Here is a 24,678-nt window from a genome sequence, read left to right as displayed (position 1 = left end):
ATTCTATTTCATTATTCTTGAAGAAAATTACTCCATTCCAAACATTCCATGCAGACCATTCTATTCTAGAGTGTATCTGGGATCATGGTTATATCATTACTCATTTCAATATTCTAGAATGGGATCCTGAATTAGAAAACATCATGTCTTCTCAAAAAGACCATTTTATGACACTTGTTGCCATCACAGACTTGAGCACTGTAGACAAAGTTGCCTGTAGTGACAACTGTTAGCTGACAGCAGGCAAATTCATCTTACCAACTGTGTACTTATTACATTCTTGTAATTAATGTATTTTATTGTTTCGTTACAGATACAGTCTAGATTGGTCTTGATGAGTCAGAATACCAATAATATCATTGTAGTCTTGGCTGTTTCATTTTGGAATGGAATCTACATATTGTTCATTTGTACGTGCTGGAATAAAATATTTACTAAGAAAACAATCGGTTAGAAAATTCTGTTCTGGAATAGAACATTCCACTGGAGAACATTCTGTTAGTGAATGTTGTATTTTGAAATGGCACACAGAAATTAAGTTTTACCTCTGTGTTCTAGAAAAGAATCTTCTGAGAGAATAAGTCACTCTAGACCAGAACATTCTGTTCTATTGTTGAATCTTGACATTTTCTCTCTAGTTCTCACTAGTCATTTTATTTTTGTTTGGAACATTCCACTCTGAATACAAAAAATCAATTGTAAAAAGGAAGACCGCCAAGATATTATTTTTCAATATTCTAGAATAGAATGTGAAAGTGAATTCCTTTGGAGTTCAAACATTCCATTGCAGGACATTCTATTCTACAACGTGTGTTTGGAATATAATCTAGATATTCTATTTCTTTGTTCTAGAAGCGACTGTTTAATAAGTAAATAGCAGTTATTGTAGATGAGAACACTCCATTCCTACAGAGAACATTCAGCTGTAGGACATTCTGTTCTAGAAAGTTACATCATTGGATTGAATTAATATATTCTATTGTTTCACAATTCCAGAAAGACTTCCCATTGGAAAGCTACAATTGTCACACATGAACACTGCAAACTTGTGATGTGTCTACCGTTTGTTGACAGAAGATCTATTAAATTCACTTGTACCTTTCAGTATCGCCAAGTCAGTCTATAAATTCAGCTACTAGAACAGCCTTTCAACAAGACTCAGGAAAGAAGGATAAATGTATGAATACTACAGCCTTCGGCTCAGGGTACTTTCTCTTTTTTGTTTCTTACCTAGTGTAGGGATTAGGTCAGCCAATCAGTGATTTCTCTCACTGACGCTTTATGTGTGTTTCTAACTTACATCACATAGGTACAAAGATATGTAACTGCACATAGGTGATCAGTTCCATCTTTTATTGAAGTATTTAAAATGAGAAACAAGCGCAGAATGTCTACTATCAACTACAATGTTTCATGACTTTAAAAACACAATAAGACATTGAAAAGAAATGAGAGGTTTACAGCAGGAAATTCTTAAAATGTACAAAAGGACTGATGAGTTGAATTGTAAACAGCCTAAAAACAGGCACATGGAGGGCAAGTAGTGACATGAGGGAAAGGATATTTACAAAGCTGATTAGGTGTCAACATATATTTGCAGTCTTACGTTTGTCCTTGGTAATAAAGTCTACCGAGGACGATAAGAAAATAATCATCCACGTCAAGGTTTTAACTATTAAAAATATTCGTCTTCTTTTGGCACAGCTTAGAAAGTATTGACTGTGCTTCCCTTTGAGTGTTTGTTAAAATTGTATAAACTACCCAACAGATCCAGCTAGAAATGGAAAAATAAAAGTGCTGCTAACAGTTTCATAAAAAAACATTGATTTATAAAGATCAAAGGTTGGACAAGGACAAAGCATTGTCAGTTAAAACAGTAAAATCCTCCGGTGTAAAAGGTCATTTAACACTTGTATCTAAACAAAGCTTGGGTGGGTAAAAGAAAATGTAAGTATCCTTTAATCCAGATTCCACCTGAATGATCTGTGCCTTTCAGCACCCGTCCAGCTGTGTGATCCATCAGAAGTCTCTGCAGCGTTTGTCATCTGTCTGGCACAGGCGTGTCTGCAGCTCGACCACCACACGCCTCATCATGCCTCCTAACTGATCGTGCATCTGTACGAGCTGCTCCGGTGCACAGTAACTGAGTTCTGATGGCGTCATCCTGCTGGTCAGGGCCTGCACCTCTGACAGCAGCCCTTCAGGTCCACGCTCTTTGGCGAGTGTGTCAGCGGCCTGATTCTCTGGGCCGTCTTGCTCTGGCCTCCCATCTGCGGGGACAGGCTCATCAACCAGCTCGGTTGCTGCAAATAGAAAGATGACATTTAGATACTTAAGGAATCGTTTTTTATTTTGAGAATTAGTTAATCAATGGAGAAATCGATAACAGGGTTTTTATCTCTTTTGTGGTGATGTAGTAAATACGAAGCCAGTGATGGTTAGCTCCAGTACCAAAATAAGGGATGAGCAGCTCGCTTGTATCCATCCAAAGGTCACAAAATCAACCTATAAGCGACTCTAAAGCCCAGTCATTAATATCCGATTTATTTAGTCTGTACATAAACATTACTTGTCCAACTATTTCTTGGCTTTGACCAGTAACCTGGAAAACAGCTGAAAGTTTGTAACTTCTTAGAGTGTTAAAGAGTTTCTTAGAGAAATAGTCCTGCATGTACAACCACAATTCTATGTTTTTTTCTTTTTTAACACATTAAATAAATTAGATATAACATGACAATTGGTTAACCTCAGAAGTAGCCTGATTATGTAACCTCTGAACTGAGCAAAACCATTTTCCCTGTGTTTTCAGCCTTTATACCACGGCTGGGCTCAACACTACAAGAGATACAAAATCCCAACAACTGTGAAATCAGCTTGCATCACACGCATAAGTAGATCTATCACACATGATCTCTCTCATCTCAGACAGGCTCACAGTACAAGATCTGGCGCATCAAACACACTACAGGATATTATCATTGTGCTGGAGGGAGCAATACAACAGCTGCAGTCGGCAAATGTAAATAAATGGAGACAGTGGCTCAATACTTTGCAGTGAGCAAAAAGAAAGACGAAAAACCAGGTCTGGATGAGAAAATGTTTGTGGAGACGCAGTCATCTACTCTTAAATCTGCCAGACACTCCTGTAGTGTGATCCTGGCCTATTTAAAGTAACTGGGTCCTGGCAGTTGACTAATACAGAGCTTGGCTTGCTCAATGTTCTCATCAAACTTGCTGCAAGAAAGAAAATAAACTAAAACTAAAAATATGTCTTTGGTTGAAAACAAATTCATGCACAAATTGCACATTTTTCAATAAACTCTGTGATAAGAAATGCCACAGTATACATCCCTGTAGCACTAAATACAGCGGACTCTCCATTTTATGGGGGGAAAAAAAACCCTGGCCGAGAGCTTCGCTACACAGAGAGTTTTTACACACCTAGAGTCTCGGCTGAGGTCTTATCCTCCTCTTCCTGGTTCTCAGGAGCACTGGTCTCCTCCAGTTCAGAGGTCAACATTTCTGTTTCATCAAAACTCTTCAGCTCATCTCCACCTCGTCCTTTACGCTAGAGGAGAATTGTTCAGATGTCAAATTAAAAAAAAAAAAGAATTCCATCATTATATATTTTTGTTAAATCATTTGTGTTTGTGCTGTGTGATCTCAATCCACTTCAGCCCTCTCCCTGCTGGCATACCTGCTGTTCATAGATTTTAAGTGCCTTTTTGACATTGGAGATCTTTGGGGAGCGAATTGGCAGAGTCTTGATTTCACTGGGAGTAAGGGCACTGAGGTCACCGACTGTTTTGATGTTTCTGGCTCGGACAAGCTGCCCAAAACCACGAGACCTGTGGGGAGAATTTTTCGGAATTAACATATTTAAAAATGAAAAATACATGACCAAATATGAAACATCTGTCCTCTCATCATCTGTATTCTGTACTCACCACATGTTGGAGGATATCTGAGGCAGCACAGCCTCTACAGGTGTAGAGCAGCCAACCAGGGCAGGGTAGATACAGTCTCTGGAGACCGGCCGCGGCTCTTGGCTCATCTCAGAAATCTGGAATTCAGGGTTTCCGTTACCATTAGAATAAAAACTCTTCAGTTCAGCTTTTACTTGTTTTAGTTTGGGTTGTGTGCTTCATTGCAGGCATCACATACTGCAGAGAATTATCCTCCAACTCTGCAGCTCTATGAAGGCTTTTCATAGACATGAATAAAGCTTTTTGTGGCTCCAGTGGGAGCTGCACATATTTGAGTGTTAGACTCTCTGGTTCTGCTGCAAAGATGAGGATTTATTTGGGGTCAATCAAAAGTCTGATCATGCTACAGGAGAGCAACGCCAAATCAGCAGAACACCTTTAACTGGTCAACTGATCAACCTTGCTTTCAACAGCGAAGCTCTGAACAAGACTAAACACTTAGAGCCATACACATAGCTCTGTGAAACTGAACTAAAGCACGGCAGTGATTTGAAGTAAATGCTCAGCTGAAGAATGATGATGCTTGCACGACGAATGATAAGCGGTTGTAATGTTCCATGTTCGTTGGCTGGTGGGAGTGTCATGTATTTGGTCACAAACCAAACTCTTGGACAAACACATTTTGACCTAGTAATAGGAACATTTTGAAGGAAACATGAATGTCTATACAAGATTTCAAGTCTGGACCAAAGTGCTGGACTAACAGACAGACATAGCCATTTTTTTTAAGATCAACAAATCTTTGGTTTTAAGCCCTGATAACTGTCCAATAGATTTACATTGTTTTACTTTGTAAAAACAGGGAATTGATAATGACAACAACTTGACTTTATCTTGGTACTATTTTGCAGGTTGAAAACAAACAAAAGATTGAAATTTTATGAAAAGTAACACATTTCTACAGTCTGTCCCAGGCAAACCCTGTTTGTAAAGAAATCAATAAAAAAAAAGATGTCTGAAACATCTTCACCTATATTATGTTTGATTTCAGTACTCAAATTTGAAAAACAATTTAGATGAACTGTCAACTTTGACTTGTGGATAGATACACAAATGAATGTTGCCCTGTGTCAGCTTTATGCATTTCTTGCTAACAAGTAACATGTAACCCCTCAAAGCTAATGGTGAAAGTAACGGATGCTGATTTCTCATTTGTGTGCTTACCAGGCATTTCTTGGAGCTCTTGTAACCTGGACTATGTAGATTTCTGGGACTCAGGATCACCAAGGCCTTTGTTGGGGTGGTGACATACTAGAATCGGTAGAAGAAGGGCGTTACTTTAGACCAAACCAGATAACTTGAAGAAACATCGGTTGGTTTGGATCAGAACAGCCCTGGTCATATTCTTACCTTAGGCTGTGGGATATTGCTAATTTTGGATCTTCTGGGGGAGCTGGTTCTGATAGCAGGGCTGCGACGATCAATGTCATCTGCCATTTCCTGCCGCTGGATTGGATCAGCAAAGGACACACGCCTGGACTGCAAGGTTAAAGGAGAATATAAAGTGACTTTTACCAACAGTACAAACAAATACAAGTTTGGGTTTTTGGTGTGTGTACATTTGCATTTCGTTTTGCGTAATATATCACAAGCTTGTCACCTACTTTGACAAGAGGTGAAGGAGTCTCATCCTCTAGTGGTCTCTTCTGGCCCTTTTTAAGAATGCTGGTTGATGGGGAGGCAGAAGGAGACCAGGTTCCTCTGGTTCTGCCACTGCTGGGGCTTTGGCCAACATCTGTCCCCATTACAGCCTCCAGGTCCCTCTGCTTCACTGGAGATCCCTGGAAAGTATCTTTGCTTGTTGAGTCTGCTGACACTGAAGTATTACAAACATCAGGCAGAGCGGAATCCAAATTTGCAACATCGTTCTCAGTGTTGGTGGTCTGAGTTTCCTCTTCATCCTGACATTCCATCACCTGGGTTTTGCCATCTTCACTGCCATCTTGTAGAGGTGTGATGTCATCACCAGCACTTGCCTCTGTTGGCTGGTTTGGTGAATTGCCCTCTTTGATAGAGGCAGCCTGTTCCTCATCAGTGACATTTGGACACTCCATCTTATTTTGTCCAAAAGAGGAAATGTGACTGTCTTCAGTCAGCTCCACCTCTGGAGCAACTGGTTGGTGTGATTCTGAATCATCCGTCTGTTTTTCAGTAATACTGGCAACAAGCTCTGATACTTTTTCAGTTTTCTCTTCCGCCAAGCCTGAGGCCGGAAGCTTCCCTGTTGTCTCAGGCACCGACAGTGTGTCCACAGCAGGAGACACAGATGTGTCAGAGGGCAACTTCTCTTGACTCTGTTCAGTACTGATCTCAACCGATTCAAGGATTTCAGCAGAGTTTAAGTCCGCAGTGTCACTTTCTTGCAAAGAAGCACTATCAATGTGTTGAAGGTCCTTTTGTCTTTGCCTCTCCTTGCAAGGCGAAACACTGAGTGATTTGCTCTTGACTGTGTTTTCATTGTCAGGTTCTTCTACAACAGCATCAGCCTCCACCTCTACTAGGGATTCGTTAATTTGCTGCTTAATTTGAGGAGTCAGCTCAAGTGATTCAGAATTCTGTAAATCTGGTTCCTCTACATCAGTTGCATTTTTAGCTTCTTTGCTTAGTGTATCTGAGGTGTCACTATCAATCTTTACCATATCACTATTCATTTTGTCCTTACATTCAAGGGTGAGAGGACTTTGAAGGGACGCCCGAGGTTTCCTCCCTCTTTTTTTCAGCATAGGGGAATTTTCTCTGGCCTCTGAGGATTCAGACTCTGAGGATCCTGCATTGGTTACTAATACTTGAGAAGATTTTCGTCTTGCGTATCTGCCCCTGCCTTTGGAGGACTCAGTCGATCCAACACTATCTAGTGACTGAGAACTCTCCGGTGTCGAGCATGGACTTGATTTTGACTGATCCTCTTGGACCTTGCTCCTTCTGGTCCTACCTCCAATTGAGGCCTCTGCATGACTGACAACTGATAATGCTGCCTGGGAATTGGACCTGGTTTCCCTTCCTAAGGAGCCCTTATTTTCATTTTTGTCTTCAGACTCCGCTGCCTCAGACGATGCCTTGCTTCTTCTGGATCTACGCGTAGACTGGCTATCAGATGGTGTAATCACTTGAGGGCCCTCTTGGCTAAGCATGTCTTTTGTACCTTCAATGATCTTGTGATCATTTTTTAGCTCTGATTCAGTCACACACTTGTTTGTTGGGCTTGTTCTATGTTGGGACTCGTCATTACTTGGAGAAGTGATTTTCTGAGAATCGTCCTCCTTGTCTGTATTTTCTATAAGCTCAAACTCTTGGTACTGGCCACTACTTTGAAGAGAAGAAGCAGCCATTTGAGAATCTTTCGTCATCTCATCATCCTTTTTGGTCTCTTCTACAAGCTCAAACTCTGTTATCATTTGTGAGTCTTTTCCTGGCTTAATATCTTCCTTTTCGTTCTGTTCTATAAGATCAAACTCTTGGGATTTGACACTTGATTGAGGGGATGGAGTGATCACTTGTGAATGTTTTTCTGGCTTACTATCCACGTCAGTTTGTTCTACAACCTCAAACTCTTGGGATTTGACACTCGATTGAGTGATCATTTGTGAATCTTTGTTTGGCTTATCCTTTTCTGTCTGCTCTAGTAGTTCAAACTCTTGGGATCTGCCACTACTTTGAGGTGAAAGAGTGCCCACTTGAGAATCGTTCTTTTGTTTATCGTCCTTTTTGTTCTGTTCTACAATCTCATGTGTGGTAATTTGGCTTGATTCTCTTTTATCAAGCAAAACCTTTTTCTTAATTCCAACCTCCTCCTTGGAATCCACTGAGGATTTACTCCGCCGACTGTGCCTACTCTGAGACTGGCTTTCAGACCCGGCCTGTGAGCCTGACAGTGAGTCAGTTTGGCTGGACTCGTGCCCTCTGGAGCTTCTCCTTTTGGATTCAGGTTTATCAAGAAACTCATGTGAACTGCTGTACAATTTGATTCTCTTGCGAGCTGTACCTTGAGAGTCGGTTTGGCTTGACTCACTCTTGTCCCTCTGAGACCTGGTTCGTAATCTGTCCCTGCCACTGTCCTCCTCGGCAGCCTGCTGACTTCTTGTGCTTCGTCTACTTTGCACTGAGATTGAGTTTGCAGAATCACTTTTAGGCTCCTCTCCAGAACGTCTCCTTTTAACCTGCATGTTTTTCTCTTCCCGTTCCTTAGGGTCCTCTCCAGGCAGCAGAGGTTTGACTCTGCAGCGTCCAGAACGTCTTGGTTCACTTGGAGAAGTCCGAGTCACACAGGATTGAGAGTCATCCAAAGTCTGTTCAGATTCCTCCTCCTGGCTTGATGGCTCAAGATCATCTAAAGTGGAAGGCATCGTTGTACTTTTCTTTTGCTCCAGTTCAGTCTGGGTGTCTGGAATAACATCTTCATCCTCTGTTGTGTCACTACGCATTCTCTCAGTCAATCTTACTGGCTCACATTTTGTCACTGAGTCTTTGGGTCTTTGAGGGGACTCAGGGGCATCTTTCACAGGACACTGCGAGTTCACATTTCTTGTCGGAGTGGACAGGGAATCCTGAGAGTTTGGACCAGTGGATGTCTGAGAAGCTGAAGAGGTTGATGTCTTGTTGGTTTTAGTGCGTTCTTGGCTGTTGGAGGTCTTTATGAGGGGACCTGTGAATGTGGATGCACTGCTGGGGCTGGCAGGCTTTCCCTCAGCATACTTTTCCAGAGTTATAAAGGACTGACGGCGACTGTTGGGTTTCTGGGGAGTCCCCGAGACCAAGTCTGAGGTGCCAGAGATGTTAGGACTTGTGCCTTCTTTGGACTCCATGTCCAAGTCTTCTGCTCTATCATCACTTTTGCCATCAGCCTCCATAGACAGATCTGCTGATTCAGGGAACATCTCCTGCTGCTCACGGTTCTCTGCCATTTTCTCCACTGCTTTGGGGCTGGCATAGTCTTGGGTGTCTTCTGTTAGAATTTCAGCATCTTCCTCTTTGTCCACAGTCTCCTGAGGAACCTGAAGGAAAGCAAATTCAAGTAATTATCTGTTGCAAAGATATATAGAAAATTTAGAAATATTAAATCCAGACAGATATTTTGCGAGTATGAATATGTAGAAAATGCAACTTCGATGCCTAAACTATAAAAGTAAATCTAGAAATCGGAGTGTGTTTTTGAAGTCTTCTTCAGACATTTTGAGCAATAGTGACACAATGTTGATTTGCATTTTCTTTGAGCTGAGAACTAATCTGAAATGCTATTCCTATCCTCAAGGACAGATATTGCTGTTAAGTGCTCCAAGAAAGAAGCATAGAACATTTTAGAGTGGGACAAATAATCGATACAAAAATATATTAAGGTATGGCCTCGCTTACACTTAAACTTTAATGTGCTCATGCTAGTACCCCCAAGAAAGAGCAGGAGAATATTGTTGGGGAGGGAGGACATCTTGGCTACCCTGGTTTGCCTGCTGCCACCCCAATCCATACCATAACAAGCAACTGAAGTTGATAGATGGGTGATCTAATTTTTGCTTTTAGAAAAGGTGTTTTGCCGTTTCAGGGATTATCTTTTATGGCTTTTGATAAGTTTCATGTAAATTACCATGTTTGCCAATAGGATGAAGCAAGTCTACGATAAAGCATTTTTTTTTTTTAATAAATCAATGAAGGCACACCTTTACCTGGAAAAGTCTTTTAACGTGTGCAGACTGGTGTAAAGCCACAGCTTAGGTAGTCCGATTGTACTGAAAATGTCTGAGAAATGGCACAATTCTTCTACTGCTCTGATTTATGCTTCTAATTATTTCTGTAGTACCACTTTTTAACCTACAGATTTTACAGTTTAATCAGTTAAAACTGAGACTGCGAGTCTGAAAGAACATGTGGGCTGTGTTGGCTTTAAAGCTCTGCAAGTAACAATGTACAAGGAGCTTTTGTTTCATTTATACGTGTTTTGGCAGAATGAAAAAGGGAAAAACAAGTCCCCAGTGATGTCTTTCCTGGCAGGGTAGATTTTTCTTTTTGCCCCCCTGATGGGAATGTGTCTTTCATTACCTTGCCGGGAGCCTCTTTACTAATGCTGTCAGCTTGTTCAGTAGGCAGTTTGTCCCTGTGGAGAAAAAAAAGGTTTATTATATAATATATAATAAAAATAATATAGAATTATGTTTATTCTTTTGTTATTATTTTTATTATTATTTTTATAATTATTGTAGCAGATGCCCAACACTTACAAAGACTCTTCTTGGCTCTGTGTGTACTGGCTGAAAACCGTTGTATCCAGAGAAGCATCAAGGTTGTTGTACATGGCAGGGATGTCAACCCTGTGTCAAAGAAAACTTTAGCCCTCCAGACTAACAACATGGATTTTTTAAATAAAATGTATTTTGCAAACAGATGAACAGACAAATGTAACCTTTTAGTCCTTTTAACCTCCTTCTGGTGCTCAGTCAGGACTCGTTCCTTTGTCTCAGGAGGAATGAAGACAAAGTCAATGGAGGCCTCTTCCTCTAAAACCTCTCTGCGAGGAGGTTTGGGAGAGCCAAAATCCAGTTTTGTCTGATGAAGGGAACACAAATGAGGAAAGTTGAGCAATAATGGCCTGAGCAAACCAAATCCAAAAGGATAAGTAAGTAAAACATATAGGAGCTGTAGCCTCATCCTTGAACGGTCACACGGTGTACTCTTGTTGCAAAATGGAAGGTTTCCCACCTTACATAAACAAGATTAACATCTTCTGAAGCAGTCCGTTTTTAAAAAGGAAAATAAAATATTTCACACTGCCATGGAACAGCTGGTAAAGCAGCATTAATTACCATTAATCAAAATCTTGGATTCTGAATTTCAGTGTACATGTGTAACATATATATCTGCCTTTAATATATGGCTGATCATCTTGTCTTTGTAATCAAATAATGAAGTGGTAACCTCCCAAGGGGTCAGTGGTAAATTAGAAATTTCCCAAAAATAACTATGACTATGCTAGCAGTATAGCAGTGATTGTTAACAATAGCAATGATTGTGGTTTACTTACCATCATAATAAGTAGTATTTTCTTAAATCTCAGTACAATATGACATTGTTGGACATGGTTAGTGATCATAATAATGCCTTGTGTGAACAGTACAGACCCTGAGCCAAAGACCAAGTGTGAGGCAGTGACAGATTATTTCAGTAGCTTAAGATGGCACAAAAGTACACACCAACAGCAGCAAGGAGTCACTGTCATGTCAGTTAGCCGATTCAGACGGAGGTACATAAATCTAAGAGCTAGTTGAACGTATCAAATTAGCTATGGGGCAGATGATGTCGATGTAGTCAAACAGTGAGCGTTCATTTGAGTCAGAGGAGTGGATCTATATGGGGGACTGAAGGGAGGGAGTGGAATTTCGCAGTTGGATACTTTGAAAAATTTTGTTTGCTCTTGGTAATCTCTACGATCTTAAAAACCCAAGCAGTAATTTAATAGTTAATAACTATCAAAGGTTGCAGCTCATAAACAAATTACATAACAAACAGCAAATATCATACAGCAGCAGGCTGGAACAACCAATCAACAAAACACCTGAGAATATGTTGAGTAATTCAACTAAATACATTTATGGACAAGATGATCAATTAACACATACATTTATGTTGACTTACACAGACATGAAGTTATTTTTTTGTTTTTTGAAATCAAAGTACAGTTGTGTGGAAAGGAAATCTGGAGGAGAAAGATACAGCAAAGACTTCTGGTCAAATCTGACCTAGAGACAGTGTGATAACCACCACAGATTTAAGTCTTCTACACATCTGTATTGTGGACACACAGCATATAATAACTTTAGGACAATGGCCTGTTGCCCCACACACACTGAAACATGTCTGGTCTCAGTCTAAACTTACAGAAACTGGCTTGGAGGTCTTTGTGGTGCTTTTGTCCCTCAATTCAGCAGACTTTCCCAGCAGTGAGTCCCTCTTCCCCACAGATGAAACCGGTATCCCACTAAGCTTGGTCTCCAACTGGGAACTCTCACTCTGAAAAAGACCAAGACCAGTCACAAATAATAACAATGAGAACAAAGAGAGCGGTGTATGTTGCTAAAATCAAAGCACTATGGTAAATCTAGTGTTTGTTGTAACTCACTGAATACTGTCCACTGAGCTCATCAGGAACACTGACAACCTCAAAACAAGGAAGAATGATTGGGGTCTTCTGCTTCACTTGGCTCAAAATTGGTCTGAGGAAAAATAATGACAACATCGATCAGATGCTGTAAGCCAACCTGACTGGACCAAAAATATTTCCCACTGTAGCGATGTGATATTGATACACATATCCCCACATGGAGAAAAAAAGTGACAACTAATGTAAAATAACATGTTGTACATTTTACCTTCTACCACTGCAATAAAATTGTAACTGGTGCAACATTCTTGCCCCAAATATATCTGTTAGATTTTCACCTGATCTCATCGGGGTAAGTGAGGCTGGTTGAGTTGGCAAAGGTGGAGTTCCAGAACTGGGTGACCGAGTTGCGAAGTTGTTTGTTCTTGTGAGGAAACAACACACAAAGCAGAGGAGAAAGCAGAACCAGGAGTTCACCATCGTACGCCAAAGCAGAGCGGGTCTGCAGGCAGCCGAGAACGTCACTGTAAAGCTTCTCCAACTGAAGGCAGAAAGGGTAAAGGCAGAGTGTTAGTGCTTAAAATGCAAAAAAAAGAGAAAATAATGAACTGTGTGTCTGACAAAGAATCCACCTTTCCCAGAAGATGAGGGGGGAATATGGGTGGTTCACTGCTCGCTTGTTTGCAAAGGACGGTGAGAGGTTGAATCAGAGAAGTCAGGGCTTCTTTGATGGTGTTGGGAAGAGCAAGGTTGGTAAAGAGAGCAGACAGGGTGGAGACCAAGGCCAATCCTGTGGCTTCAGAGGAAGCCTCAGGGCCCTCCAGGTAAACCTCTAGACACTGCACCAGCAGGGACTGGAAGGTGGACAGATTCCCCAAGACCTTATTTCTCTTTTTCATCCAGTTTCCTGGAGTGTGAGGAGCTAGAAGAAACAACAGTTGAAAAGTGAATTCTCTGTTTAATCTTAGCGTGGAGACTGACATAATGCTAGCTGAAGTTCTCTTACACTTTAGCTTTTGCTGAAACTGAGGAGTGTACGGCGAGAAGTCCACACACTCCACCATGACTTGGAGAATACTGGCAACAACATTTAATGTTGAGGGAACCTAGAGGATCAGATGGCACAAATGTCAAACCAGGGATTACACATCGTCATCTGTGCTTCCCTATGATGGCAGTTTTCCTCTCCTCTACTCACCATTAGGGCGTCTCTGTCTGTTGCCGCTGTCATCTTTGCACAGAACTCCTCGCAGCAGATGTTCTCTTCAGCAGTTACCACCAAGGAGGAGCAGCGAGCAAACACTCTGTACAACTTGGACCATGTGGACAACATTGACTTCTGGGTCGCCTGAATTAAAAAAAAAAAAACAAGGATCACAATCAGGCCATTCCCTTTGAAAACAGGATTTCAGACCGTTCTGGTTGCTTCATGTATAAGATACAATCATCTTATAGGTGAAATACAATCTTAAGATAAACAGACCTGCTGTAGTGGTGTGCCAGGTAGCAGCTGTGTAATTGGAAACAACAAGGCAGAGTGCATGGCACGGAAGTTGTGCTCCAGAGCGTCACCTTGGTTGACTTCATTAGACTGTAAAAAAGACGTGATTGAAAGCGTTACTCGCGTGAGAGTTCCTGTGATCACTTCCTCTATGATCAAAGCCTGAAGTTCAGTGATCACGTGAATATTCTGTCATTTCTGCCTTAAAAATATAGAATTACTTTACATCATGGAAGGTGTATTATCTAGTAATACATTATGTATTACTTCCATGTATACTGGTCAGCACAAAGATAAATTACTGTTACGAAAATAAGGTACCAGAAATCAGCTTAAAACAGCTAGCAGACAGCAATCTCTTCACTGTGTCACTGTTGATAACATTAACTTAAACTGCAGGTCATTTAGACGGGTCAGATGAGAGAGGCTATGCAAGACTAGATATGACTTGAATGCCACAGTTGCCACCCTCTGGTAAAATCAGCTGTTCCAATGTTAAACGTTACCCCGGAACCACAAAGATTTAACAGTACCCGTATTTCCTAACCCTATGGCCAGAGATATGGATGGAAGGTGTGTCATGGAGTGGAGAATTACTTCATGAAAAGTCTCTTAGTCAACATTGAAAGACAAGACATCAGTTCAATTCCATCACACGTGTGGCTGCTGCATATCTACATTGACATACAGAAGTTAACTTTGTGTCAATTTGTTTAAGTTCAGCCGATAACAATAGTTTGCAAAAGCTCCTATCAGCCGATGAATCGGTGAACCTCTACTATATGCTGACATCCACATAGCCACTGAAGACAACTGCAGTCATCATTCTCACTCCCATGAGTGATGCCACTGATTCCCTGCTGCCTACCTGTGTGATGGTGTCTGTAAGCGGGCTGACCACCACACTCCACATCCTCAACAGTTGCTCCTTGTTCTGCAGAGAAGGAGCACTGCGCCCGATGGCCCCCAGCACTGCCTCCCCAAATGCCAGAGGGGAAGTGGGGCCCGACAAACCACAGCCCACCAGTGTTTGAAGGCACTGATAAAATCTGTAGATAGAAACATGCAGTAACACATGCATAAGACATACAATAACACAGAGAGTGTGCACTAAATTCATAAATCATAAAGCTCCAGTGCACAAGCCTATTAACTATCTTTTTAACCAGAAAAAGGGGCACACTGGAAGATTAATTCAAACTGCAGCTTACATTTTAACTACTAGGGGGCAGCAAACCATCATCCATAGGAACAACACTCTACTCAGGTTAAATACTGCAGCAGCACTGTACATTAACTGGTACTTAAAACATCACTTAATTATAATGGTGGAAAACTGATTAAAACAGGTTTAGTAATCATGACATCATGTGTCATACCAGGTAGTATTAATGGATACATAATGAACTGAGGCTGTAAAATACTGTAAAAAATATTAATATATTGCACATTAACAGTAAACTCTTGTAAAATGATTATTCCTGCAAAAAATGAAAAGTGTCATATCACAATTGTCATTTTGACTGAAACTAAAAAAGGCAACTAGGGATTATGTTTTGCTTTGGTCTAGACTAAGATCAAAGTAATCTACAGGTGTGGGCACAAATTAAGTTGACATCTTATGTAAATAAATGAATAATGAACATTAGACCAACCTCTCATCCTCTATGTATGCTGCGAGCATGCTGCTGTTGTAGAGGAGAAGAATGAGGAACAGCGCTGGTGTTCCCTGAGGAATGAAATTCAGAGTTGAACTAATCCTTTTTATGAGCATTTTCCATGAATACTGAACGGGTTTAAAAAAATAAAACAAAAAAATTGGGCCAAGTCATACTCACATTAAGCACATCCATCTTGCCCACTTGATAGGAGGCAGAGCCAAGAACTCTCTGGGGAATACCTTTCACTGTGGCCTCAAAGAGAATCTGAGGTCAAAGATTCAACAGTTAAATGGAGCAGAAGCATTTGGATTTCAGCCACCTTAGCCACAACGTCGTCTTAAAACTGCAGCTGAGCAATATGTTTCAGAGATATTCAAATCACAGTCAGTTTAACGTTGCAGTTCAAGGACACTTAAAAGTCACTGGACAATAAAACAATGAAGAAACAAAGATGGAACAAAAAAAAAAAATGGTGAAACAAAAAGGAATTTTCACAAACTTCTCTACTTTTTTTCAAAGTCTCAATGAAACATGACATAATGTGACATACAGTGATGTATGAGAAAGTTTTGGATCCCTTACCAGGACTTTGTCTGCAGGCAGAGCTTCAGAGGTGACGATGCTCTGCAGAGCCTGAAGCATCAGAGTCAGAACCTCACAGCCCTGACGGTCCTTCTTACTGCCTGTTGACAGTGAGGGACGAGATTCAGCTCAAAACAGAATGTCAAATACAAATAGGGACGGGGGGATGAGGGAACAACTTCTTAAATTCTGTTGAGGCTTTGCTTGAGAGTAGAAATTGTGTCTAATTTAAAAGAGGAGATTCATCATTGGGGACAGACCCCTCAGTGTTTCTCTCTCTTCACAGCAGTCCAGAGCACAAGGCTCTGAACGCTCAGACTTAAACTGATGACAGTGAGTGAGGTGGGCAGGAGGAGAGGATGAGGTCTCACTAATCCTCCTCTCAAAAGACTGAGCCCAGACCCAATGTGCTCTATGTGGAGCTACGAGGTGGGACCCACTTTAAGAGCCCACCATGTTGAGCAGCAGCCACAATGACAACTGAAACAGTTAAAGAAAAAGCAGCAGGGATAACATTATGCAAGACCACTTTTATTTGTCCCATTTTATTTGTTCAGTGCTGTAATTTACATGTAATTAGTGATAGCGGATATTAACGCCACACAAATAAGACAAATATCCTGCAAATGTCTTTATTATTTAAGAAAATAAAATGAAAAAGGCATTGCCATCTTCTTGTCAAATATTACAGTACTCAAATTTATAATCTTGCGAGTCAATCAAAAACAGAATGCACCTTTGTGTTTACTGCTCTACAAACAAAATGCTAAGTCTGATTCTAAAATCTACCTTTGGAGTTCTGATGAATTGTTTATAAAAAAGGTATAAAATACCCAATTACTGACTGATTTGGAGAGATGAATAGATAAGATTCTATTCGATAAAAATATGGAACAAATTAGCCCCACATTAATTTGCAATTATTTAGTAATGCTCTTCCCGGCTTGTGTAAACAATATACATATTGTCATCAAGACAGCTTAACATCCAAGTACATACCGGACTCTATAGTTGAGTTGACACAACGGACAAGACTGGTCCATAGGATAGCCAACAGAGATCCTGCAGGAGGAGCAGAACAGGTGGAACCGTAACTGTTACATGAACTCAAGACAGCAGGTTAGAGATGCAAACGCCAAAAACAGAATGTGCACTGAAATAACTTTGTTACGGTAAAACATGTTTTATATTCAGCTGTTCTGCAATAGATAACTTTAATTTCAAACCCATGCATACTTTCAGTTTCAGTTATATGAACATGAGCTTTATGGGGACAAACATACTTAGGACATCTCAGCCACAGTCAGAATTTTGACATTCAAAAAGTGATACTGCTAAATCTTGACTGATTTTGCAATATGTTCCCTTTAACAATCATATTTAGTCATTAATTATGAAGTATTTCAGCCATTTCCATGTGTGACCTCTAAGCATTGATGTCAGCATGGGCTCCTACAGTTTATCTGGAGGTCCTGACAATGAAACTGTGTCAATTCAACTCTGGTGACAAAGACAGACATTCTACAAAATGCTGACAGGATGAGGTAGAACCCGTTTAATTATTTAAAACCTATGAAACCCCTAGACTAGACTGCTTCAGAGACAGGACATCTCAGTTACACGACCGAAGAGATAATGTGATTAATTCGAATCAGCTCAGTCATGTCAAGCTGTTGTTTACCTGGAGCATCTTTGCCAATGCTGATGAATCCATCTCTGATGTTGGAGGTGAGCACAGCAGCATGTTTAGTGAAAGAGGAAGCACCGGAGAGGAATGGATGGTTCAAGGGCTCTGGAGAGAAAAGACAATTTCTCATATAAGAAACATGTTAATCAACATGCAGTAAATGGTAAGAATGAAGTTCCAGTTGTTGTCACATCATGTTGGGGAATTTATTCCGTTTTTTTTTTTTTAAATCACTTATCAACAAAAAAGTTAACATATAGACAGTGATTCAGACATCTAGAAAAAGGCTCATCATGTTTCCAACCCATTTACTGCTTGTTAATGAATAATGTAGGGCAGGAAAAATAAACATTGTTTTGATCCAACTTTACTGCCCCAGTTGTCTGTTTCCTGGGCAACCCTGTTTAATAAGCACAACTACAACAGCAATAGTCTTCATTTATTTACTCATAAAACATTTGCCAAAATGTTTTCCCTTCATTAAATTTCAATCATACAATCACTTTACATCCAAGTTTGCTTGATAGCTGTTTTTTTCCCTTGTCTCTGTTGCTGTGATACTACCACAAACGACTGATAAGTGCAACAGTATGAAGCAACACCTGAAAGTGAACTGCACTGTCCGAATGCTTTTACAAACAAAAATTGGGACACACAGCCAACTTCATAGAATTACCAGTGGTCAAAATCTCCACAAGAACTTATCATACCCAGCAGGATTTCCTTTGCAGCTTCAGTTGAAGTTTTAACTCAAATAACAGTAAGATGTTTAATATCCAGAGTGTTAGAACAGATCAGTGTAAATGTATAAATGCCTGTTAGGTCTACAAGTATTTAATGCGTAGCCCTGACTCTCACCAAGACTCAGGATGAGTTTGTGCTTTGCTGCTGTGGCAATAACCTCTGGTCCCAGAAAATAGTGAAGCAACATCTCCAGGCCCAGCAACTGGATGGATGGGAAGGTGGTGGGCATCTGTAAACTGGCGTTCAGGCTCATCCGAGATGTATTGGCTGGGCCGTTGAAGCCTGCGGTGCCTGCAATAGGAGTGAAAGAGACTACAAATTACAGACTCCATGTACTCTCTCACTCTGTTGCAACTTCAGTCTCTGCGTTAGCTGGTCTTGTGCATCACACACGGTAGGACACTGACAGGCCTGTGTGGAGGAGGTGGGTGTATAAACATACCAGTCTTGGGTGTGGTAGGTGTAGCTGCACCATTCTGACTGATAGCTCTAGAAGGGGTGCCTGGCACTGAGGAGGAGTCAGAACCAATGGTGCACTGGAGCAGAGGGACAGACACCTGGAGAGAGACAAACACTGTTCACTCACCCAGCAATGTTCTTCTGTAAAAGACATCTACATCTTGTTTTTACTGGTACGCACTGGCTGGGACAGTTGAGTGAGATTTTACAGTGGTTGAGAAAAAAAGAGTCATGTCTAACCTGCTCAAAGTTAGGGAACAGGTTTGGCCCGAGTTGGACCACCAGGTACCACCAGACCTCCACCTTGGTGAGCAGCAGGGCCTCTGTCCTGACGTTGATGGACGAGAGGGGCTGCATGAGGAGCTTCATACGTTTGCTGCTGCACAAGATGTCTTCAGGAGAGACAGAGGAAAACAAAAGTCAGCCATAGTCCCTGTGCTTAGCTATGGTTTAGAGTTTAATACCAGGATTAGTCTGAAGGGGAAAATCAAAAATGGTGGTGAGAGTCTGTGGCTTACCTGGATTGAGGGCAAAGTTGTCTATGAGGCTCTTCCAGGCAATGAAGGCAATTTTCTTGATGGTGGGAGACGAGCTGCGGAAACCAAGTTCCTCCAGATGCAGAAGAGAGTTGATGAAGGGGCCTCCTCTGTGCAGCAACTGTGGACATACATTTATATCTGTCTGAAAAAGATGTCCTTTGCAAATACAGACCATTGAGAACTTTCAGGCAATCTAAACGATAAAAGATAATGGTAAGCTGATGTAAAAAGTTATGCATATACAGTGCCAATAAAAAAAATTATTCACCCCCTTAATTGTTTTCCCCATTTTAGCACTTTTATGAATGGAATCACTGTCAACATACAAAAATATACAAAAACTTTTGATGTCCAGTATGTAATGTGAATTCATTAAAAATATATAATGTTAAAACGGTGATTGCATAAGTATTCACCCCCTTTAAATTAACTGACCTAATTCAACAGAGGACCATCCAATTGGTGCTAGTAGTCTCACAATTAGTGAAATGGAGATCACCCGAGTGCACTGAATGTGCTCAAGTCACTGTAGTATAAAGACACCTATGTCTGAAGGTCCAATCACTGGTTAATCAGTACTCCTGGCTACAGTTATACCATGAAGACAAAAGACACTCCAAGCAACTCTGTGAAAAGGTTATTGAAAAGTATAACTCAGGGGATGCACACAAAAACAGGCCGTCCTTACAAACTGAGTGACCGTGCAAGGGGACTAGTCAGGGAGGCCGCCAAGACACCTATGACTAAGCTGAGGGAGCTAAAAGCTTCACCAGCTGAAATGAACTTTCACACAGACATAGACGTGGAACAATTGGTGAATGATTTTGCATTAAAAAAGGGGCCGTCTGAATGGGGCTACTGACTTTAGGGGGTGAATACTCACGCAATCACCTACTTTATTATCATAATATATTTACATGGTCTGGTGTGTAATTGATTGGCATGGATAGATTCTGAAATGTTTGGCAATTATGAATTATTTACACATCATGATGTAAATATAAGGCAAGGGTTAAAAATACCGGAATAACCCTTTAAGTGAATCTACATCAAGTAGCAGTTTATACATGTTTAACAGTTAAATAGCTTGTGTAAAATCTATGAACTACTAAATCTGAGCTAAAATGCTGATGCTCTTCTGTCCAGCGTACCTTACTAGCATTCCTATTTCTCAATACATTGATATTGTGAAGCAATGTCCTGCGTTTTTATACACAAATATTTCAGAGACAGAACATGCAGACATGATTACCTTCCCGAGTAGTTTCACAAATAAGGGCCAGAGCTTGAGGACATTGGTTTCATTCTTGGACATGAAAAGCTTCTGTAGCTCTGGGATCAGTTTCTGGAAAGACAAATAAAGGCATGTCAGCAGAGTTACTTACACTGCTCAGCTCATTTTCATTTTGGCAGGTGTTCAATACAACAAAGGTTGGCAATTATTGCTGCACTTAAATCTTGCATCTTGAATATGCATAGATCCTTATGATCAAAAATGTAACCAGTCAAAATATGATGATGCTTAAACATTAGAACAAAATGAGTCACCATTATGGACATAGGCTATGACACACAGCGATACTCACAGTGGACATCATTGGTTCAATGATGGCAGCAACCTCCACCTGTTTCTCCAGGAGAAGAGGCATACCCAACTCCATGGCTGCTGCAGCCCGTAGACGCACCTTGGAGGCAGAGTGGACCACTAGCGGGATGATGAGCTTCGCCCACCGTACTACTCCATCACCCATCTGGGCCGGCACTTGCTCCAGCATTCTGTAAACACCAGGAAGAAAATGAAACAGCTCTTCTAAACAAAATCAATATACTAAAAAGATAAATTACAAGGAGAAAAGAAATACTTATTAACCATTTACCATTAACAAACTTTGTGCCAACACAGGGTTAATTCAGGGAAAAAGACGACTGCTGTCCAACTACTATTTCAGATCATATGATCTTCAGATAAGAAAAACAAAAATAAACTTTCCAGCTTGTGGAAGACATGACACTGCTACAGGTGATTACTAAAGAGTTTCAAAGTGACCTAAACCTTTAACAAGAGACATACAATATCATGACACACCAAGGAAAATAACCTACTGTTCTCTCACCTGATGACAACATTTAAGGCTTCGTGTTCCATCACCACAGACTGGATGTCCTCTCTGCTCCACACGCTCTCCAGTGTGTCCAGTATAGACGACACCTGAGTCAATGAAGTAGCATGGATCAACTTTTAAAACAAAAAAAGCACTACGACCACCCCATATTCAGCTGTGTTTAATTGTGCTTAAATTCTCAGCTAATACTCACTTTTTTGGCAACCATATCTTGAGGAAAGCTCTGTTTGGAGATGACCCATAATGCTCTGGTGCATGTGTTCTTGTCCGTCGACTTCACCACCAGGGAGCAAAGTGCTGATAGTATTTCTGCTACAAATGTTTCTGGATAAATGGCAAGAGACAATCACCTTTAGCAACAGTAACATTTTCACAGACTTTAATTACAGCAGCTCACATCTGAAACTCTGATGTATAGAATATGCAAAGTAACGTACCAGGCAGTCCAGAGACAACGCGAGAATGGTACACACAAAACCCTAAAGCTTGCAAGGCAGCTTGGCTCAGCTCTGTATTCGGACTGCTTACGTGAGCCTGGAAACAACAAGAGACAAGGACAGAATTAAGGATCATAGAAATCATGCGCTTCAATATAAATATGGGATATTCAGAGGTTCCTCCAGCTTTATGTCTATCAAAGATGTGCAAACGACTCACCAAGGTGGCTTTACCCAAACGAGAAAAGTGCTTTTCTACTGCAGGGAGGAACTGTCGGCTTTCCTCTCCGCTGAGTCGGCTGCAAAAAGGAAAACGAAAATTAGTTCCCGACTGATATTCCAGGGAGGCAACACCGCCATCGATTATAAGTAGTAACATACCTGGCGATGGTGAGGTAGGCATCTGTCTGTTCCGACTGTCCAGCGGCGCTGTCCTCCAGAGAGTCCAGCAGGGGAAGAAAGCTGGAGCTGCTCGGAGGCTCCGCCGTCGCCATCATTATAACTCACCTCCTCAAGGCCTTTTGATAAAAGAGACACAGAAAGCAAAGCTCGAAAAAAAGAAAGCACAGGAGCCATGTTGGGGAAAAAAAGGGATTCCAACTGAATCTTGCAGACTTTGCGGAAGCATTCCCCAGAAATCTCATGTCACGTTACAATCTGCTCACTTATGGCCAAAAAAAAAAAAAAAAAGATCGACAGATGAAAATCAACAACCACAAATCATTAAACAGAGCCATTTAAATGTGAAGACAACTGTAGGCCATTACTGTGAAACTGGGTGTTGACAGTGCCATCCCAGGTCAGCTAACATTACCAATGATTCAGTCGATAAAGTTCAGATTTAGATCACTTGCAAGGACAAATATCAAACATTAACTCCTCACATGTTAAACAGATGCAGATAAAAAAAAAGTAGCGCACCTCTGAACAAAAAGCTTGACATTACAACCTACTGACAACAAATATTAAGCTACTTGATCAAGCTTAAAAAGATGTGTATATGATTGTGTTCGCTTTTAGGTAATACTCAAATTACCTTGCACATATCAAGTTTCACAGAGGGATTACAGGAACAGAAACTCACTGCCATCCCACATATCTTGTAGGTATCAGTTGGCACAGGCCTGATGTAAACACTGATGTGTGTATCCTATATATTTGATGATCAAGCATGATTTTGTTTCGACCTGTTTTCCCTCAACTGACTGAGATATACACCATAGTCACCTCTGGCATAATGAATGTATTAGCAGGGACAGAAAACAGATGCATGGACATACCTCGGTGAGCTTTATGTCGAGCTGCGTTCACCCTCCACTGTATCCAGATCTGCAGACACAGGATGAATGAAGACAACGGTTATAAAGACCATACAAATGTGTGTAAACACGTAAGGATTAGCTGCTAATCGTCTCGATATGATCATTTGACGGGATCACTTTGTGTGCTGGATGCTACCAGAGGCCAGCAGTCCTATTTAGCAACTTCCTCTCAACACCCAGAGGAACCAAAACATGTCCGTCAGTGTCCTGCTGTAAATAACCAGTGAACTTACGAACTTACGCTCGACAAGTCAGAACTACATAAGTGTGACAACTCCTGGACTAAACACTTGCATGCAGCTTGTTAGACAGCGCTGATGTAGCAAGCAGCCTGCTAACGTTAACTAGCTTTACCTAGTTAGCAGTGCTAGCAGCCAGCATGCAGAGCCTGTAGCTAGCAAAGTTTCATGCTCACAGTCATAGTGGACCCCACGGCTTCTAGCACCGCGGTAACACTGCCTCGGCCCCTGGCTCACCTGTCCACGACAAAGGGGTTCACTTAGCCCCACCGACAAGCTAATTAAAAGGGCTAACAAACAAGTATTTACTTGCTTGTCAGACACAACACACACAGCACCCACCGCTGACCACACTGACTGCTCACCTCGGAGTTCAGGACGAGATGCTAGAAGCAGTAATGACACACACACACCGGCCGCCCACGACACTTTATGATGTTTGTAACTGTGCAGCACAGCTTTATGCTCAATATTTGGGCTTCCTTGTCCTGCTGCGCTCTTCCTTGTGCTGTTACCCCGCGAAATCGCTGGCGCCAAACCACCACGCCGACGTACAAAATTACCTTTGACCCTGCGTACGTCACATCCAGGTCCGCCCATTTTACCTTATAAGGAAATAATCATTTGGACAGTGAAAATAACAGCAAGAACAATTTGAAGTGTTTTCACAAGACAGTAAGGGCAGTCAGGAAACATTCAAACCAATAGACAGGTAAACAGTGGGAAATATTAATTACATAGAATAGAAAAAAAGGAAAAATAATATACAGTTGGCCTACCAGTACAGAGGTATGAAATATGACTGTATGAAGAAATCTGATGCATTGGCTGTCTCTATTTCTCTTATGCTTGTGATTATGCCTGTGCGTAGAGATCAATTAAACTTTAAACTTTATATACGGTAATAATTACCGTGGAAATATAATGCTATGTGTGTGTGACAGATTCCTAAAGCCCAGCAAGATGTCCTCAGATGTCTTATTATGTCCAATCAGCAGTCCAAAACCCAAAGATATTCAGTTTACAATCGTGAGGAGAGAGGCAAATCCTTACATTTGGGAAACTACAACCAGAGAAATGAATGATGTTTTTTATTTATTCAAATAATCTACTGAACAATTAACTTATTGCCAATGATGGCATTCGGTTTCCAAGTTGCATTGTGGGAAATGTAGGTGCCAGATTTTGAAAAAGTGATTCACTGGTCTACCATTGCACTCCTATAGCACTGTTGGACTCATGATGGACAGCTGAAAAACACTGATCAAAATCTATACAGCAGAACCTAGCTCACACTCTCATTCCTTTTCAA

The 24,678-nt window shown here is 41.0% G+C and overlaps 1 protein-coding gene across 1 annotated transcript; it reads right to left on the bottom strand.

Annotated features, from left to right (window-relative positions):
- Window positions 1-1,332: 1,332 nt before the first annotated feature.
- On the bottom strand, window positions 1,333-23,911 carry rif1 (replication timing regulatory factor 1). The gene is made up of 36 exons (XM_037109302.1): window positions 23,732-23,911; window positions 23,086-23,134; window positions 22,187-22,323; window positions 22,026-22,104; window positions 21,806-21,902; window positions 21,562-21,692; window positions 21,360-21,454; window positions 20,832-21,021; window positions 20,498-20,590; window positions 19,225-19,363; window positions 18,947-19,098; window positions 18,690-18,804; window positions 18,362-18,538; window positions 17,498-17,608; window positions 16,816-16,878; window positions 15,817-15,917; window positions 15,412-15,498; window positions 15,229-15,302; window positions 14,442-14,622; window positions 13,556-13,663; window positions 13,271-13,420; window positions 13,079-13,178; window positions 12,705-12,994; window positions 12,411-12,613; window positions 12,091-12,184; window positions 11,850-11,981; window positions 10,378-10,520; window positions 10,196-10,285; window positions 10,017-10,071; window positions 5,591-8,977; window positions 5,337-5,465; window positions 5,151-5,237; window positions 3,948-4,063; window positions 3,698-3,848; window positions 3,442-3,568; window positions 1,333-2,303 (listed from the first exon to the last, which is right to left on the bottom strand). Exons 3-36 carry the CDS (start codon window positions 22,300-22,302, stop codon window positions 2,020-2,022), a joined length of 7,647 nt encoding a protein of 2,548 aa, XP_036965197.1. The 5' UTR covers window positions 22,303-22,323; window positions 23,086-23,134; window positions 23,732-23,911; the 3' UTR covers window positions 1,333-2,019.
- Between the last annotated feature and the right edge of the window lie 767 nt (window positions 23,912-24,678).

Source organism: Acanthopagrus latus, chromosome 9, assembly GCF_904848185.1.
Source record: "Acanthopagrus latus isolate v.2019 chromosome 9, fAcaLat1.1, whole genome shotgun sequence".
In the NCBI taxonomy this organism is placed as follows: Eukaryota; Metazoa; Chordata; class Actinopteri; order Spariformes; family Sparidae; genus Acanthopagrus; species Acanthopagrus latus.
This window is presented reverse-complemented; position numbering and strand designations above follow the sequence as displayed.

What these genes read in the sequence shown, in the direction of transcription:
- rif1 (XM_037109302.1), bottom strand. Translation starts at nt 22,302, where the DNA reads ATGATGGCGACGGCGGAGCCTCCGAGCAGCTCCAGCTTTCTTCCCCTG. An exon ending in GCAAGATGGATGTGCTTAAT is followed by an intron (nt 15,303 to 15,411) that starts GTGAGTATGACT and finishes TTCATTCCTCAG; the next exon opens with GGAACACCAGCGCTGTTCCT. An exon ending in AGACCTCCAAGCCAGTTTCT is followed by an intron (nt 10,521 to 11,849) that starts GTAAGTTTAGAC and finishes TCCCTTCATCAG; the next exon opens with ACAAAACTGGATTTTGGCTC.